At 38.3% G+C, this 19,452-nt stretch overlaps 1 protein-coding gene across 50 annotated transcripts in view; it reads left to right on the forward strand.

Moving 5' to 3' along the window:
- The window catches only part of NEB (nebulin), a 245,000-nt gene that overhangs the window by 75,877 nt on the left and 149,671 nt on the right, over positions 1–19,452 (forward strand). For all 50 annotated transcript variants that reach the window (XM_081578089.1, XM_081578080.1, XM_081578102.1 and 47 more), the window contains exons 47-60: positions 666–977; positions 1,083–1,289; positions 3,369–3,473; positions 4,416–4,523; positions 6,441–6,752; positions 7,722–7,928; positions 9,752–9,856; positions 11,344–11,451; positions 12,404–12,715; positions 13,245–13,451; positions 13,924–14,028; positions 14,190–14,297; positions 15,167–15,478; positions 16,900–17,106. In XM_081578089.1, coding sequence (XP_081434215.1) covers positions 666–977; positions 1,083–1,289; positions 3,369–3,473; positions 4,416–4,523; positions 6,441–6,752; positions 7,722–7,928; positions 9,752–9,856; positions 11,344–11,451; positions 12,404–12,715; positions 13,245–13,451; positions 13,924–14,028; positions 14,190–14,297; positions 15,167–15,478; positions 16,900–17,106 — 2,715 coding nt within the window. The remainder of the gene's footprint in view (positions 1–665; positions 978–1,082; positions 1,290–3,368; positions 3,474–4,415; positions 4,524–6,440; positions 6,753–7,721; positions 7,929–9,751; positions 9,857–11,343; positions 11,452–12,403; positions 12,716–13,244; positions 13,452–13,923; positions 14,029–14,189; positions 14,298–15,166; positions 15,479–16,899; positions 17,107–19,452) is intronic.

Here is a 19,452-nt window from a genome sequence, read left to right on the forward strand (position 1 = left end):
AGTTGGGTATCGTTTTTGCTTTGGCTCCATCCCATCATTCTTTCTGGAGTTATTTCTCCACTGATCGCCATTAGCATATTGGGCACCTACTGACCTGGGGAGTTCATCTTTCAGTGTCCTATCCTTTTGCCTTTTCATACTCTTCAGGGGGTTCTCAAGGCAAGAATACTGAAGTGGTTTGCCATGCCCTTCTCCAGCGGACCACAATCTGTACTATTACTAGTAAAATTCTTCTTCTACTACTGCTACTGAAAGAGCCAGGTATTTGGCTTTAGAAGCATAGTATAATTCATGGAGATTGTGAAATATTTGGGCTTCCCTGGTGGTTCAGATGGTATAAGCCACCAGAGGAGTCCAAATATTTAAATTTTCATTTGTCTGTATCACTGTCGAGGTGGAAAAGAACTTGTTTTACTTTGTCACTGATGTGAATTATAGTAAATCCCCACCCCAACCTCTCTTGGGTGGCAGAAGCAACTACAGGCAACCAAACGGACTCTAACATTTTAATTTTACCAGGCTACATTTCATATATATACAGGCCAATATCAAATTGTTTGGTTATGAAAATAATTTCTGGGGAGCTCAATTGCTTCAAATCACGGTCTCAATGTTCAGTAAAATCTTCCTAACTTAAAAAATATACCCACCTTTTTTCCCAATAGGTCCAATACAAAAAAGATTATGAAAAAGCCAAAGGGAAGATGGTTGGCTTCCAAAGTCTCCAAGATGATCCTAAACTGGTTCATTATATGAACGTGGCCAAAATACAGTCAGACCGGGAGTATAAAAAAGACTATGAGAAGACAAAGACGAGACACAACACGCCCCATGATATGGTCAATATTGTGGCAGCTAAGAAAGCTCAAGATGTTGCCAGCAATGTCAACTATAAGCATTCACTCCATCACTACACCTACCTGCCTGATGCCATGGACCTGGAGTTGTCTAAAAACATGATGCATATACAGAGCGATGTAAGTGATGTTTACTCCACAAGACAGTTTCCCTCTAAGGTGGGAGCCTTGTGAGATAACCCACTGCCTGGGGCACTCACTCCTCTCTTCCCCCTTTTGCTGTAGAATGTCTATAAGGAAGACTACAATAACTGGATGAAAGGCATAGGCTGGATACCCATTGGCAGTCTGGAGGTAGAAAAAGTTAAAAAAGCAGGTGATGCCCTGAATGAAAAGAAGTACAGGCAACATCCAGATACCCTCAAATTTACCAGCATTGTGGACTCCCCAGTTATGGTCCAGGCAAAACAGAACACACAGCAAGTCAGTGATGTGAGTATAACAAAACTGAGCATGCAAGAGGATGGAGGGAGGCTTTAAAAAAATCAGCTTGCCATTTTTATTCTCTGGACGAATTTGAAAATTTTATTCTGTTCCTTTTAGAATTATTATCTTATTTAAAAATTATAATTAGTTTTACTTCGGATACTAACATTTTCTATTTTGCTTTTTACCTTCCTTTTTAAAACATCTTCCTCTTTTAACTGCCTCGAAGTTCTGTTATTGAATAAATTTGACATAGTACAAAACATTCTGTTCTTAAATCCCCACATCTTATTATGGCAAATTCATCATAGTCCATTCTATATAAAGATTTCTGTATTTGCTTTTCATATATAAAATATTAATACAGTGAAATAATACACGAGTAGTTGATTTTGTACCTCAGAATTCATCATACACAGTTATTAGAGAGACTTTACTTATGTCTTGGTGGAGATTGGTAAATTGTTTGCCTGCCTGTCCATGAGCAGTGTATATGCTCTGGCTAAAGATAGATCTAAAGGAAATTTTGGTATATGGAAGAGTATAAAGGGACATCAAAAGCACTCACTCATTAATTCAATGAATGAATGTTTGAATGCTTTTCACTGTATTATGTGCTGATGATATAAAGATAGACAAGAATGAGTAGGATATAGGATAAAACAAATACAGGACAAGAGTATAAGACAGAAGCGTGGCTAGAAACAGCATCACCATATAGAGAGACAAATGGTACAGGAGAGGCAGGTGCTAAGTAGGTACAAGGGGAGAGGGCAACTCCTTGCCAGAGCCTCTCTGGCAAATAATAAAGGCCACTTTCCCGGCAAAACGAAAAACATGACTGTCAAGAACTAGTGAATGGAAGGACAGTGAAGGATGAAGAATGCAGGATTATAACCAATTATTGAGGGTCTTGCATGCTAATTCATAGCCTGGACTTCAGTGGGTAGGTAACGAGAAGTTCTGAAGATGTTTAATCCATGGAGTTCTATAATTAGATCTGGGTTTTAAAAGTAATTGGCAAAAAATGCCGAGGATATATTGGAGAAGGGAAAGATTGGAGGCAAGGAGATGAATTAGAAAGCTGCCACAGAATTTCAACAGAAGCATTATTTAGACTTAACTCAGGCAATAGCTGTGGGTAAGGAAATGTTTAGAAGGTGAAATTAATGAGATTCTCAGAATGAGTAGAGTTGGTTTCTAAAGGCAGTGAGGAAGAAATGAAGATAGCTCTTAGATTCCTGCAAAGGATTATTTTGTATTTGGGGATTCATTTAGATATTAGTCATTTCAGATTTTACTTCTGATATATGTACACTGGTTTCCATATGGTATTCCATGCTAAAGAAGTGGAGGCATATACAATAAATGATAATCAAGAGATGAAAAATCTGCTTGAGATTCTGATTCTGTTTTAGTTTTAGAAATTAAGCAAGTTTTTTTTAATTATCAAGAGGAGGACACAGTACGAGTCCTACGCCACACATTTTGATGTCTTTGAGACATCTTTAAAATGACAAAATAGGGCAAATTTGAAGTGGTAAACCTTTTGCATATGCTAGATTTACATGTAAGCACCTTTACATTATGAGAAAATTATTATGTGCCTTACTGATATGATTATAATAGAAAGTTTTTTAGCAGAATTGACTCATTCTAGCTAACTTTTTCTAAGAATAAAAAACAAATGAACAAAACACAAGACTCTAAGAACTATTAACTCTACTAACAAAAAAAATGACTTTTTTCTGGCTTTAGTGAATTGTTTTATTCATGTTTTTCAGGATTCATGAATTCATGAAATTCAGGATTTCACATTTGAACTCATTTTTTATTCATTTCTGGCAAGCAAAGATTTCAATTTTCTTAGGATTTTTTTTTTCTCTCTAATACAGAGGCTGTTGTGTTTTCCTTAAGATATGAAGATCTTGAGTTTCCTTAAAATAGGAAGATGCCTTTGATCATTTTAAACAATAGAAATAGTGGGAGATTATGCCACAAAAAACTCCTTTAAGCATGTGATTAATATAGTTTCCCTTTTGTACCATCCATAATGCATTTTATTTTTGTGATGATGTTTTGCAGATCTTATACAAAGCTAAAGGAGAAGATGTGAAACATAAATATACGATGAGTCCTGATGTTCCTCAATTTCTTCAGGCCAAGTGCAATGCTTACAATTTAAGTGATGTAAGTATGGTTTTTGATGGGGTGTGATATCCAGACCTGATAATAAAATAATAGAATTTTAGAGTATGACAAGGCCTTGACAATTTAGGTCAATTTTCTCTATAACCCCGTTAGATCATACCTCATAATGATTGTTCTGAACTTCTTGAGTCGGCCTTTTCAAGTGTGGTGGTGGTGGTGGTTTAGTCACTAAGTAGTGTCCAACTCTTGCGACCCCATGGACTATAGCCCGCCAGGGTCCTCTGTCCATGGGATTTTCCAGGCCAGAATGCTGGAGTGGGTTGCCTTTTCTTTCTCCAGGGAATCTTCCCCACTCAGGGACTGAACCAGTGTCTCCTGAATTGTGGGCTGATTCTTTACTACTGAGCCAGTGTGTACTAGGACAACTCTTAGGGGATAGCCATTTTCTTTGTTTAGACCTCAACCCCTATTCCTCTCATTTTCCTAGTTTTGCACATGAAGGAAGTTTTTAATCCTCCATAAAAATAAGGATAAATGATTTTTTTTAAACCAATAACCCTAAAAATTTTAAAGCTAATTATAGGTCTTCCTTGGATCTTTCTTTCATAAGATGGAACAATTTCATTTTCTCCAGTTGGTCCTCATTATACTGTGGTTTCTAGAACCTTGATTACTCTCCTCTGGATCTCTCCAGTCTCTCAGTATCCCTCTTCAATATGTGCCTAAATCAGACTTGGGTGAATAATTAGTACAGAGTCTAATAATTTTATGCTGTATAAAGTATGGCATTTTGCTAAAGTGACTATTTTTTAATTGAAATATAGTTGATTTACCATTAGCGTGACTTCTCAAAACAGGGTGTGCTATAGGAGATTCTTCTAGCTTCTCTCTGGGAAAGAACAAAACAATCCCAGCTGTTGAGGAATCACTGTAGCTAATTACCCCACAGCATGCCGACATCTTTTTCCTTTTCCATCCCAGGTGTGTTATAAACGGGACTGGCATGATTTAATAGCCAAGGGCACCAATGTTATGGGTGATGCTATACCCATCACTGCAGCCAAAGCATCGAGAAACATTGCCAGTGACGTGAGTAAAAACTCTGGGTGAAATCTTGGTGGATTGCCTGTTTAAAAAGTAATCAAATGGGTGCTTGTTAAAGTGATACCACATTGAAAACAAAGTGTTGATTTAATGACATTGAAATTCTCCACTAATACTGCTTTGAAAACTTGTCACTTTTTCAATGATTTGTGATTCTTTTCAGTTGACCCCACTTGGTACAGCTGTCATAAATCTGAAACCAGCTTTCTCCTCTGATTCATAGCCCAAATTACCTTCCCTGACACATTTCCCTCACAGCTCACATTTATTTTCAAGGAGAATATCCTGACTGACACTAACACATTAAATTCAGATGACTGCCTGCATTATAATTGTATTAAGAAGGTTGAGAAGATGTTAGATAAAATGGATAGATTTTATAAACCAAATGGGAAAAGCCCACTTTTCTAGAATATAATTTTGATTTATTTCATCTATAGTAGAATTGGTACCCATTTCATCTGTAATAGAAAAAATATACACTTGACTTCTTCCCATCATTGAAAAACAAAATTTTCCAAAAGCATGCACACCCATAGATTTCACTGTCATGCCGTATTCCAGTGGCTACAGTTTCTTTTTTAACTTGTTATTTTGCATTGTGGTATAGCTGATTAACAGACAATGTTGTGATAGTTTCAGGTGAACAGTAAAGGGACTCAGCCATACATATACATGTATCTATTCTCCCCCAAACTTCAAAGAGGCTTCAATTTTGGTTTCAGACAAGAAAAGAAAGGAGCCACATGTACAGACCATGTAGAAGATAGGGTATAAGAATTCTACAGCCTTCCATTTAGGGCTGGTATTGAAAATGTGTTCCTCAAAGGTTTGCCCATCACCTTGAAATCTAGTTTAAGGAGAAAGTGAAAGTCTAAAATATGACATTATCATTTCTCTTTTTAGCCCTTACATAGAACTTTTTCTAATATGTCTAGAAATCACTGGATAATCCTTTTGCCTGCTAAACTCTTGTTTATAAATCAGTGCTTAAAGGGCAGGAGCAGAGCATCTTCAGAGTTTGGGTAGATTTGAATTCTTGTGCATAAGAATTGAGGTTTTTGATCTATTACCTGGAGTATAATTTAATCTATACCCCATTGCCAATTTTAGCCGTGAGAGACCTCGGGCAGCAGAGCTTTTGCAGTTAGGTTTTTACTGATGGGGGAGGGGCTCAGTGGTTCCTTCCTTATTCTTCAGTTCCTCAATTCATCTGCACTGCTTCAGCAGTAAGCTTGGAGGGTAGCTGCTGAGAAATGGGGTTGGGTGAAAGCCCAGCTACTTAGCTGCCTATGCAGCACCCAAGTTGATGCCACTTAAAAAGGAGAGGGTTTTTTTTAAACCATATGAAGTTAACCTGAGACAACGTAATAATATTTTCTATACTCCATCCCAAAGAGAGATGAGTATAAACATCTTTCATGTAGAGTTCTTCAGAATTTCTTCTGCACCTGTTGTATACCTATCACTGGGCCAATCAGAATAGAAAACAAAAGTATTTCTAATATTCTGTGATGTGAACTAACATGTTGGATTAGGAAAATTCACATCCTTGGGAAACCAAGAGAGATTGGTCTTACATTTTGGAATGTGTCATGTTTATATTAAGTATGAAAACTCAGTTGGCTTTATAGAAAGTTTAACATGCAAATCTTCTATAGAATTCATAACAAAGGAACTGGTCCTGAATTTATCATAACACTCATTTATAACCTAGCACTGCTGAAAATAAATGCTTTCACTCTAAACTTTATCAGGTTGGAGGGTGTTGGGTAGGGGTTGTGGAATGTATTTCTTGTGTAGTCTTTCAGAAAGTGATAATATTCTTTGTGTGTGAATATACTTGCTTCACCCAATGTTCCCAGTGCTTAGGACTTTGCTAACCAAATTCTTCTTCTGCAGTATAAATACAAGGAGGCTTACGAGAAGGCAAAGGGAAAGCAAGTGGGTTTTAGAAGCCTCCAGGATGATCCCAAGCTGGTCCACTATATGAATGTGGCAAAGTTACAGTCTGATCGTGAATACAAGAAGAACTATGAAAACACCAAGACCAGCTACCATACCCCTGGGGACATGGTTAGCATTACAGCTGCAAAGATGGCCCAGGATGTTGCCACCAATGTCAACTACAAGCAGCCGATACATCATTACACATACCTACCTGATGCTCTGAGTCTTGAGCATGTCAGGAATGTGAATCAAATTCAGAGTGATGTGAGTATGTATAATATATCAGACCTTGAGATGTTCATAATAAATGGGCGATCATTTCTTCCTGTTTTAGTTAGACTTTGCAATACAGTAAGATATTTGAAAAATGCACTTTAAAATACACAATCATCATTGAAACAGTAAAAAAGGCATGGTAGACAAGCTGTGTTTTACTAGCTTTCTCTGCTCTCATCACAATCATTGACATCTTTATTAACTTATGGATCAAATATAGCACCATATTCTACTAAGTACATAAGCTACCTTGGTTCTCAACAAGACAAAATGGTTGCTCCTGGTGGGCCTGCTTCAGTGGTGATATGTACAATGCAAAATATGAGCATTCTCTATTCTTCCTCAATTCAAGAAAGTTTTTTTTTGTTTTAACTCAAGGTCACATTCTCATGCATGTGTCTATATAGCGAGTCATCTATAGTGAACCAGGAAGGTTTTGTGATTGCAGAATGACTCATGGAGAGCTACATGAGGAAGGTGTTTAATATGCAGGGCATTTCCTGCTGCAGGAGCCAGGTTTTTGTAAAAATTGTCCTTGGTAAAAGGAAGAAATGGTGTTCATTTATTGTTGCTCAATGAGAATGTCTTTCTCACACTGAGATAGAGGGGCCTAGGTGGACAGTGTGGGTGAAATGCACAAGTTGTGGAGTTTTCAGTGAAATCAAAGGGAAAGCCCAATTTATTGTCAAAAGAGGCACATTTTTAAAGCAGTACCTGTGGAAATATGTGTCCTAGATTCCCTCTTGGAATATATAATGCACTCTAATGACAGCACTGCTTTTTCTTATGATCAAATTCTGGGTAAGAAGCTCTGTGGCAGACAGCCAAGAGTGCCACTGTAGAAACAAGCATGCTGACAGGCTGCTTTTCCTTCCCCCTGGATAGAATTGCAGATTTCTGGAACATCCCTTGAGTGTGCTCTAGGATATCTTCTCATCTGAGATTACTCTCTTACAGAATGTATATAAAGATGAGTACAACCACTTCTTCAAGGGCATGGGATGGATCCCAATTGGTTCTCTGGAGGTTGAGAAGGTCAAAAAAGCAGGCGATGCATTAAATGAGAAAAAGTACAGACAGCACCCAGATACCATCAAGTTCACAAGTGTGCCTGATTCCATGGGCATGGTTTTGGCTCAGCACAACACAAAGCAGCTAAGTGATGTAAGTGGTTTCCCCTCAAATGGTTTTGTCTGTGAATAACCCCATGACCAGCTACTCCACTGTCCTTCTTAACTCAATCTGTGAGCGCGCCTCTGTGTTAGTAAATCACCTGCTTTCAGAGCCGTATTCAAAGGGTTTTACCTTTGAAGCAACTTGGGACTTGAAGAAGAACAGGGAGGAGAGAAGGAAGATGTTCCAAGTTTGCTTTATTTTCCAAATGTGGAGAGTCTGTTATTCATAAGCAGACCCATACATTATCGATGTGAAAAGAAATTATCGCTATTATCAGCTGTGACCTTGTCTGAATTGCAAACCCAAGATATTTATTGCTCTGAGTTGCAAGAGTTCTACCTAGGCAAATAAGAAGAAGGTTAATATCTTAATCTTTTTGTCAAAAAAAAAAAAAGAAAACCATAGCCTGATATTCTGAGAGAGGCCTCTAGGGAGGGGCGAAGTAATTTACTTTCAAAATCATCTGGCGTCTCCTTTCTAAGCTCGGGTCTATCTGGACCCTTTTTCTTAGTCAGAGGCTAATAACAATGCTCAGTGTTTCACCTCATTTGATAAGTTCAGAGTCATGTTAGGATACCTCCAGCAGAAAGAGAGCGGTAAGTAGAAAACAAAGGAGGGAAGAAATTATGTGTGTTAGGTCCCAGATATTTGAAGACGGGAAATGCATTCTTTGGCTCAGATTTGAGAGTTAACTGTGGATATTATTTCTCAGAACAGTTCCACATTACCACAGATGTTTCAAGATTAATTCAATTTTAGTGGCACTAAATGGTGTAGATTCTCACAACTTCTCTTGTACTGACAAAGTGTCACTTTTCACTCTGTTTTTCCTGTTAGCTAGGAAAACCCTACACTCAGTTTATGAAGAACTCCCTGTCCCAGTAAAGGCCATCACATCTCCTTAGTTCCTCAAGCTTGAAACCTGGCAGTCACCACTGACACCTCGCTGTGTGAACCCGTGCATCCAGCGCACCTGCTGAGTTACCTCCCCACTCTCTCAGCCATCCTGTTGGAGCACTTCCGTCTTTCAGCTGCCACCAGCCCTAGTCCTGGCCTCCCTCTCTCTCATGTGGACCACTACAGTAATCCATTATCTGGACTCCCTGCCTGAGGTCACACATGACAACCAAACAGACTGTCTTAAAACATGAATCATGTCCTCCTCATACGTAAAGCCTGTTAATAACTTCTCCTCAAACTCAAAATCTAAACTTGTTAACTTGGTTGAAATGAAAAGGCCCTCAGCTCTGTGGCCCTGCCCTCCGCCTGTCTAATCCTTCCGGGACCCCCTCAGAGCCCTCTGTGACTTCTTTCCCTCAAGCTGGCTGTGCCTTTCCAGACCCAGGGCTCTGAATGCTCCTCTTCTGCCTAGACCATTCCCCTTTCTTCACATTTGAGCATCAATGCTACCTTTCTAGAGAGCCTTTGATGTCCCCTTTTGTTTCTTTCCTAAAGTTATTTTATTTACACCACAAATTCTAGCTCCATCTTGCAGTTTATGTGCTTATTCTGTTTCCTCTACACGACTATAAACTCCAAGATCAGCTTTTATTTATTTATTAAATAAACTTGAACACTTTAAACACAGGACCTACCACACTGCCAATTGTCCCACACCATTGTACAATAAATATTGGTGAAATGAGTGAATGACTATGTCCATCAACACTCCCTCTGCATGATAGAGTAGCTAATTGCCTTGTAAATGGAAAAACACAAATGATAATCTTCCTTTTTAAAGGAACGTGTGCTAGATGAAACTTACATTATGTTAGCTAATACAGTTTGCATGCTGCCTCCTTTGTTTTTAGTTGAACTACAAGGTGGAGGGAGAGAAAGTGAAGCACAAGTACACTATGGACCCCGACGTGCCCCAATTTATTCAAGCCAAGGTCAATGCCTTCAACATGAGTGATGTGAGTATTTGGCTGGGAGCCTGTCTTAGTATTGCATACAGGGGCCTCCCCTTTCCAGCGCTGAGAATTTTAGAGGGAGCTAACTGAGTGTGGGCCCTTTGAGTCTTTGTTGGAGAAGGTCATTGAGAGGACAAGACTGTCAGGTGACCCTGGAGCTGATCCTGGGCAATCAGAGGCTCCTTATCCCGCTCCTGTCCTTGGAATGTACATTCTCCCCACTGTTCCCACAGTGGGAGCCATTTTCAAGGACACGGCCTTGAGAGACCAATGTGTTGTTGAGACCACTTGGACTGAATCTAGTTGAAGCCCAAATAAACTAGTATGGCTCTGGTGGGCAGTTGCAAAGATCTGTTTGTCTTGTGACTGCCCAAAAAAACTCACTAATTTAAGTTTCCTTGTTTATTAAACCTGTCACCTACCAAGCTGGAGAGTTTAGCCTGTTTCTTAAGTTTCTTCTTGCCCTCCTTGTATGGGGACCAATTTGCAAATTCAGTAGTCTCCAGATTGGATTCTTATCATAGACTATGAGGCTGGAGGTAGCATTCATTTCACTTAATGCAGACTTTTCCCAACTGTGGGCTATGATTCATTAGCTGTTAAATCAGTCTAGTAGTCTGTGTTCCATTTTTTAAAAAGTGAAAGAAATTGGGACAAACAGATTGGAAAATCAGGAGTGCACAATCTGTAGTAATTTTAAGTATAGCTATCTCTGACTTTTGGCTATTTGTTAAACTTCTAAAAATGCTCACCACAATTTTCTTTAGAAAGTCTTTTTTTGTATGTGACTAGCATCTCTCTTGGATACTTAATTAGTGGTGATGTTTAAATGTACTGTTATGAATTATTTCATTTTGCTTTTAAATCAAATTGGTAAATTCTAATTTAAAGACATAATCAAACCTGGATAAAATTGTTCATTTCTTAAAAGATGACTTAATCATTCTTCCTAACATTTTAGACTCTCTTTTATCACCAAATAAGCAATCTTTAAGTACTCATTTTTATGCTTTTGGTTTATTTAAGACTTTTTTCCTACTTTTATAAGTAATATTTAAACATTAAGGTTAATTAAAACAGAGTAATACTGTGTCTGAATTTTTAATTTTACTATCCACATCTTTGTGTAAGTTTAAAATTCTTCATACAAAAAATACAAGAAAATAAAACCATTACATGCTTATTATAGAAAAATTGAAAAGTATAGAAAATTATGAAAAAATTAGTATTGTTATCCCACATTCAAAGCATTACCTTTCTGTTTTTTTTATACAAACATATACATTTTTTACAGCAGTTGAGATCATACTGTGAATAAAGTTTACTGATTTATTTTTTAAAAAGAATCTAATAGATCCCTAAAAGATGAACAAAGAACCCTAACTCTGAATGTTTTAATAGAAAGGGATATATTACAAAGATTTTGGCATCGTGTTTAATTTTTCTCTTAATTATGTCAAATATTAAAATAATCTTTCCTTTTTTCCAAGTCTCACTATAAAGCAGATTGGAAGAAAACCCTTGCTAAGGGCTATGATTTGAGACCAGATGCCATTCCCATTGTTGCTGCAAAAAGTTCAAGGAATATTGCTAGCGATGTAAGTCTAATTTGAAACTAGCAAGCTTTCTTTATATTTTACAAATCATTACATGGTATGAGGTTATATGAGCTATATTAGAAAGCAAATAAAGATTGTAATATAAAAATATTTCATAATATCTTATGTACCAATTTTTTTATCTTGATTCACTTAAAAATATTTAAAAGCTCAATTCAGTTACCAATGATAGGACTTTTTTAAACTCTGAAATACTTGAAATTCTCATTATTATTATTTATGAATGTGAAAACTACTTTTCATTTGGATTTTGTTAAGAAAAAACCTTGGTATACTGAAATACCACTAAATCAAAAAGTCTCCCAGTATTTTAAAAGAATACAATATTTTATAATTTCCATAAAGAAAAAAATCTGGTGATTTATGGAAAACCAGGAAGAATTATAGATTAAATGACAGTATTTTAGTTTTCTGTTGTAAGTTTCATGTTTACTTATTTACTTACTTAATTTACTTTTTACAAATTAAGTTTTATTTTCTATATGAATTGATATAATACCTTGATATAGTAGGAACATATTCATTTGGAGTCTAGTATGCTAGTTTTTATAATGTCTTTGCTGAAATTTACTCAGGATTATGCAAATACTTAATAAGGTAATACAAATTAATCAAAGAAACATAGTAAAAACTATGTACACCAAATCCTTAATAAACTTTTTAGGAACCTTTGAGCATATTCAGAGAATCTACTTATGACTAATCTAGATATTAAGCTGTAACTTATTCCACTTTTAATTATCCCCAGAGCAGATCCCAAGACCATCCGTTGGAAGTATTTTGGTAGTTGTTTATTTAAAAATACTAAAAACTTAGATGTTACGTAGATTCAGGCAGTTTGTCTATTTCTTAATCTGTGATATAAATTCAATTGAACACTTTCCTACAGTCTACTCTATCAAACTTCCATCTGCCCTTCTTTTTCATATAGTTCAAATATAAGGAGGGCTACGAGAAAGCCAAAGGCAGACAAATTGGATTTCGCAGTCTTCAGGATGATCCTAAACTGGTTCACTTCATGAATGTAGCCAAAATGCAGTCAGATCGTGAGTATAAAAAGGGCTATGAAGCCAGCAAGACCAAGTATCACACTCCTTTGGATATGCTCAGCGTGACAGCAGCCAAGAAATCTCAGGAGGTTGCCACCAACACGAATTATAAACAACCCTTCCACCACTACACCCTGCTGCCTGACGCCTTGAACGTGGAGCACTCCAGGAATGCAATGCAGATACAGAGTGATGTATGTAGCGTTCATCAGATTGTCAGCGTAGAATGAGTTGTCCATGTCTACTGGTAGCTCACTCCATCCTAAACATGGTTGGACTCACTGTAATTAGGGATCCTCTCCAGAGTTGGGGGTTTTAGGATTTTACTCATTTGAACTATATAACATATCGTTTTCTTTGGTTATTATAGACATATTTTTAAACTTCGGATGTCAGACCCAGTATATGATGTATTCTGCGAAAGACTAAGAGGTCCAAATGGATGCTATATAATATTCCTTCCAATGTAAAATTTTGTTAATTTTCCCCTAAGAAATTTAAATTTTCAAAGGGATTGGGTCAGGATTGTCTGTTCAAAACCATCATGAATACATTCACTTTTATAATTAATTTCTTTTTCTGAAGAATGGTAGGGAATAAAATATGGGTTATTCTTCCCATCCCCCTGTCCTTTTTTTTTTTTTTTTAATGGGCAAATAATCTGTCTAAAAAAACCCAGGCCTTGACTCTTTCTGCAATGAAATTTCTTTTTTCCTTGTAAAGAACCTGTACAAATCTGACTTCACCAACTGGATGAAAGGGATTGGCTGGATGCCATTAGAGTCGCTGGAGGCAGAGAAGGCAAAGAAAGCAGGAGAGATTCTCAGTGAGAAGAAGTACCGCCAGCACCCCGAGAAGCTGAAGTTCACATATGCCATGGACACAATGGAGCAAGCACTAAACAAAAGTAACAAACTGATTATGGACAAGGTAAGAACTCACCTGCTGGTCTCAGCCTTAGAACTCCCGCAGTGCTCAGGCCATTGAACCGGGCATCACCACTTTGACCTTCATCAGCGTTTTCATCTTTCTGATGATCATGGCCATGGTGGTGGGAGGGGGTAGCCTATAACCTTGGTTGTATCTAGAGAGCTCCAACTTATACTGACCCCAGGCTGTCTGTCAACACCATGCTGAGTGTGTGATAGAACCACAAAACCCCATGTAGTGTGTGGTTGGGGCAGGAATGCATTTGTTTCAGTAGAAAGAGGGCTCCCATGTTTGATGGTTTTTTAAACTCATGTGCTCAGTCTCATCAGCCCATCTTCTTGCTGTTTGCTTCATTTTCCTATATCAAATTGACCCTCTTCTGCCCTGGAACTGTGGGTCTCACCCTCACATTGTGATAGCACACTGCAGATTAGTCCTGCTATATAGTCATGTGTGGCCTTTCTTGTTGCAGAGGCTCTACACTGAGAAATGGAACAAAGACAAGACCACTATTCATGTCATGCCTGATACTCCAGACATTTTACTCTCCAGAGTAAACCAGATCACCATGAGTGATGTAAGTAGTTGAACAACAGCAACAAATATGAGGGATGGGGAGGCTGAAGGAAACTAGTGTTTGTGGAGTATCTGTCTCCCACATGCCAACCACTTTAAAACCAGGATCCCCGTTCTAATCTGACTAATAAGATGCTGGCATTTTTCTGCTTCATCATTTAGAAACTGTACAAAGCTGGCTGGGAAGAAGAAAAGAAGAAAGGATATGATCTGAGGCCTGATGCCATCCCAATAAAGGCTGCCAGAGCCTCCAGAGACATTGCCAGTGATGTAAGTGCTTCCTGTGGGCTTTATTTAGTATAAAGGAAAAAAGCAAATGAGCCAAGCTTGTGTGTATATAGGAGCTGCAGTCAGCTCTGTTCAATGTTGGTGGGACCCCCATCCTTTGTAACACACAAGACACATCCCTTCACCCAGCCCAAGGACCCTCTAATCATGTATTCATTATTTAATGTAAAAAGTAACAGGGTCTTGTTAAAATAATTAAATTGTGCTATGTGCTAAGTTGCTTCAGTTGTGCCCAACTCTTTGAGATCCCATGGACTGTGGCCCTCCAGGCTTCTCTGTTCATGGGATTCTCCAGGCAAGAATACTGGAGTGGGTTGCCATGCCCTCCTCCAGGAGATCTTCCTGACCCAGGGATCGAACCTGCATCTCTTACATCTCCTGCATTGGCAGGCAGGTTCCTTACCACTAGTGCCACTTGGGAAGCCCCAAAATAATTAAATTGTTAGTGGGCAATTCTAAGCATATGAGCTGTACAATTCTAAGGATATGAGCTATACATTTTACCCAGAAGATTCATTACCAGGCTCTTTCCTGAATGTAGAGAAATGGTGCCTACAGCCTTTTCCATTGGTTACACAGCTGAGTGGGAAAAGCCTCTTTCTAAGTCTCCCTAAAGCAACTTATTTACACCTCTCTTTGATTAACTCTGAGGTGATTCTTTCCCTCATGGACTCAATTCTGGCAAGAAATTTGAAGTAAAGTAGTTTGCTCCCTGTCTCATCCCCAGCAAATCTTCCTTTTCTAAATTTAGAGTAGCCCTAAACCCATGACTAAGCTAATGGCATCTAGTGAATTATATTTTGTTCTCTTTCCTTCACTATCTCATGTTCATGTTCCTTTTCCATCCACAGTACAAGTATAAGCAAGCCTATGAACAAGCCAAAGGGAAACAAATTGGCTTCCGGAGCCTTGAGGACGACCCCAAGTTGGTGCACTTCATGCAGGTGGCCAAGATGCAGTCGGACCGGGAGTACAAGAAGGCGTATGAGAAATCCAAGACATACTTCCACACCCCGGTGGACATGCTCAGTGTGGTGGCCGCCAAGAAGTCTCAGGAGGTGGCCACCAATGCCAACTACAGGAACGTGATCCATACCTACAACATGCTTCCTGACGCCATGAGCTTGGAATTGGCCAAAAACATGATGCAGATTCAAAGTGATGTACGTGATAGCCACATTTGCAGAGCATTTACTTTGAGATAATAAGCAAATCATCAAAGACTCTAAGTAACGACATTTTGAAAATCCAAAAAGAAATTCATATATAATTTCCCAATAAGATGTTGCATGTTTTACCTTGGACTGAATTTTTTTAAACACAAAGGAATGAATCTGACCTATTATTGTTGTGAGCATTGCTGGATGTTAGATTCAGGAATAGCAAATGAAATTTGATTTCAGAAAGAATTTGTTGAAGGAAATACATCTAGCTGAGAAAGTTGGCAGTTTTTGTGGCTTCCATATCTTTTATGGTTCCTGATTAAGGAATAAGAGGTGAAGCAAAAAGTCAGATAACTTGAGAGCTGCTGCTGCTGCTGCTGCTAAATCGCTTCAGTTGTGTCCGACTCTGTGCGACCCCATAGACGGCAGCCCACCAGGCTCCCCCCTCCCTGGGATTCTCCAGGCAAGAACACTGGAGTGGGTTGCCATTTCCTTCTCCAATGTATGAAAGTGAAAAGTGAAAGTGAAGTCGCTCAGTTGCGTCCGACTCTTAGCGACCCCATGGACTGCAGCCTACCAGGCTCCTACATCCATGGGATTTTCCAGGCAAGAGTACTGGAGTGGGGAACTTGAGAGCTGCTGCTCCTCATTCCCAAACAGCTTTCATTTCTGACTTTGTAATTGCCTATCTTACTTACTGATGAAGTAGGAGATGATGGCTGAAACAGCTATTAGGATAAATGTGAAGAAGGTACAAAGGGTGGAAAACCAAGAATTCGGCTATAGAGGCCCTTTAGTGGCTGGAAGAAGTGAATTTAAATTATGAACCAAAGGCAGGCCAAACCAAGCCTATATTTCTCTTTAGAAATGTAGGAGTTGAGCTATAGTTGGAGGGGTACATAGGTATCTGAGTGAAAGCAACTATGGTACAGTTATAGAGGAAAATGTCAGAACTCAGGAGGGAAGCAATGAAATTTGCACAAAGTACTGGTGAGGTTTTCTGGCATACCTGAAGGAGTTGTAACTGTGGTGGCTGCTCAAAGGCTTATAGCTAAAGATAGAAATGGGGTCCCCTGAGTCATCTATTAGCCAAGGGAACTTGGAGGTTTTTGTAAGAGAGTTAATCCAGCATGGTCACCTTTCTTGAGACAGTAGTCACAAGGTAGATTGATCTATTTGGTATTTCTTAGCATTTTTTTCTTTATGAAAGTATTGAGAGAAACAAATCACAAAGATACTACTGCTTGTTTTAAATTTCTCATGCAAAGAAATGTGAAAAAGAAATTTAGGGATATAAGTAGTTGAAGTTGAATATACTATTGGTTGAAAACTGAAGGGGAACTTATGAAATATTAAATACCTGCTCATGATTCTAGGAAACTGTGATTTCTTCTCACCCTCAAACTTTTCCTCTTTTGCAGAATCAGTACAAAGCTGACTATGCTGACTTCATGAAAGGCATTGGATGGCTCCCTCTGGGCTCCCTGGAGGCTGAGAAAAACAAGAAAGCCATGGAGATTATCAGTGAAAAGAAGTACCGCCAGCATCCAGACACTTTGAAGTATTCCACCTTGATGGACTCAATGAACATGGTTTTGGCCAAGAATAATGCAAAAATTATGAATGAAGTAAGTCTTTCAACAATGTAGTGTTTAACAGGAATCAGAAATAAGCCGGGAATATCTTAAATTTAATCTACAGGTTTTGATAAGTTTTATAGCATCATAGTTAATGTTTCCTCTAAAAAAGTCTTACAGTTAAAGAAAAAGATAGAAATTAGTCCTAATAAAGTGCCTTCTCCAAATGTTTAATGAACCACCCTACCCAGTAGATGTAAGTATAGACTTTTTTAATGCAAATCTTGAAAATGAGTCCCACTTGTCTAAGGTGAAGTTGAGTAGAAGTTCATAATGCTGAATCAGTAGATTATAGGGCTTATAACAGCTATGTGTTGCAGCCCACCTCTGCTTCCTTGCTCTTTGCTGGAATAAAACTCCTAGATTACGTGGCTGTAGCAGCATTTCTGAGCCAGAGACTTCTCTGGCCAATCCTGAGAGCAATTGCTCTCTACCACTAGTTCCTTGGATCAGTAATGATTCCAGTCTTTAGGAAAGGCTCACTGTAGTTTGACATTATTATTAGTTGATTTCATGACCAACAAGCAAACAAGCACATCACCCTTGGACACCTGTTTTGTTTTGTTTTTACCATTTTTCCTTGGACACCTGTTTTCAATTTGCAGATAACAGAATAATTACAGCAGCATTGGTTATATTGTGCAGATCACAATTAGAAATGTCGCTGATTAACCAAAAAGGGGGAAAATAATTTGGACCTAACATGATACAGTTGCAGAAAGTGATGTAGAAAGAGCTGTATTATGCTAAGTCTCCGAGTAAATCCTCTGGAATCTTCTGAGAGAGAAGTTTGTCAAGAAGATCAGACTCTTTGAAAGGGACTTGTCAACACAAGTCACAAATCTCAGTGTCCCTTTTAAGATATAGAATTTAAACTATCACAAACATACATTTACTTTTTAAACACTTTTTCATTTTTCCAATGTTAATGATTACCATTTTAGACTACTGATCCCAAGATGAGAATCATAGAAATAGCAAATGCTAGCACTAAGAGGTATCTTGGTGATCATGTGGCCCAGAGAGGCAAGACACCTCCCTTAGAGACACACAGCAGGTGAATCACCTGGTGTAGACTAGAGCCAGGACTCTGAGGAATAAGTATTGCTCTTTCCACTAGAATTACACTGTCTAATACTATAGTCACTAGCCACATGTGATGACAAATCTAAGTCAATTAAAATTAAATAATAATAATTCCATTCTTAATTTACATTGGTTACATTTCAAATGATTGATAGCCCTGTGTGGCTAGGAGCTGTCGTGTTGGTTGACACAGAACATTTTCATCACTGCATAGTTTTGATTGGTTGTGCTGGTCTAGAACAGAGACCAGAAAATTACTGCTTTCGTAAGTAAATTTTCATTGTGACACAGCCACAGCTCTTTATTTGCATATTGTCTGTGGCCACTTTTGCACTGCAATAGCAGAATTGAGTAGTTAATAGAGATTCTGTGACTCGCAAAACCTAACATTATTTACTATCTGACTCTTGACATTTATTGACCCCTGATCTAGAAGAAGACTCTAGAAGATTTGTTTTTATTTTTTAAATCAAACCTGACTAAAACAAAGAGATAGCATTTTTCACCTACAAGATTTCCAAAAATTAAAAACTTATGTGATATACAGTATTGGAAAGAAAGTTAATGTAAACTAGTTTTTGCTAGTGTTAATTAAAATTAAAATTCATCCACCCAATACCCTTCAGAAGGCCTCACGTAAGCGCAAAGATATACATATATACATATATGTGTTAGTATTTTTTGCAGGTTAGGGTCTCCAAAAGGAGATGCTGAGGTGTAATTTGGAGTACAGGGCATTTTTCAAGGATCAATACCTGTGGGAGGTAGACCTGGCAAGAGGGGTCCAACTGGGGTGCTGGCCTTACAAAGCCTAGGTCAGTGCCACAGAGGGCTCTTGAGTGGACACAGCCTGTCAGGAGTGTCCTGCACTGGGTAAAATGGCCAGGACTTTGTACCTCGACTCTGAAGATCCCTGAATGTGGCCACCAAGGAGAATGCTCTTGAGTGAGGCAGCAAAACCCTGAAGCAGGTGACAATTTGGAGGCTGTCTGCAAATAGTTGTGCACCAAGTCCTTCCTTGAATGGGTATCTGGGTGGTGCATCTCCAGATCACTGCAAAGATTATGGTATCATTGCTTACTGTAAAAGAAAATGAAAACAAATTTAAATGTCTATCAATGGAGAACTGGTTAAATCAATTAGGTGACACCTTTTCATTGAATACCACGCAGGTCTTTAAATGAATGAAGTTAATTATTTTAAGAAGGCTAAAAGATGTCTATCCTATAATATTAAGCAAAAAAGCAAGAG

Source organism: Giraffa tippelskirchi, chromosome 3, assembly GCF_054371585.1.
Source record: "Giraffa tippelskirchi isolate mGirTip1 chromosome 3, T2T-mGirTip1v1.2.pri, whole genome shotgun sequence".
Classification (NCBI taxonomy): Eukaryota; Metazoa; Chordata; class Mammalia; order Artiodactyla; family Giraffidae; genus Giraffa; species Giraffa tippelskirchi.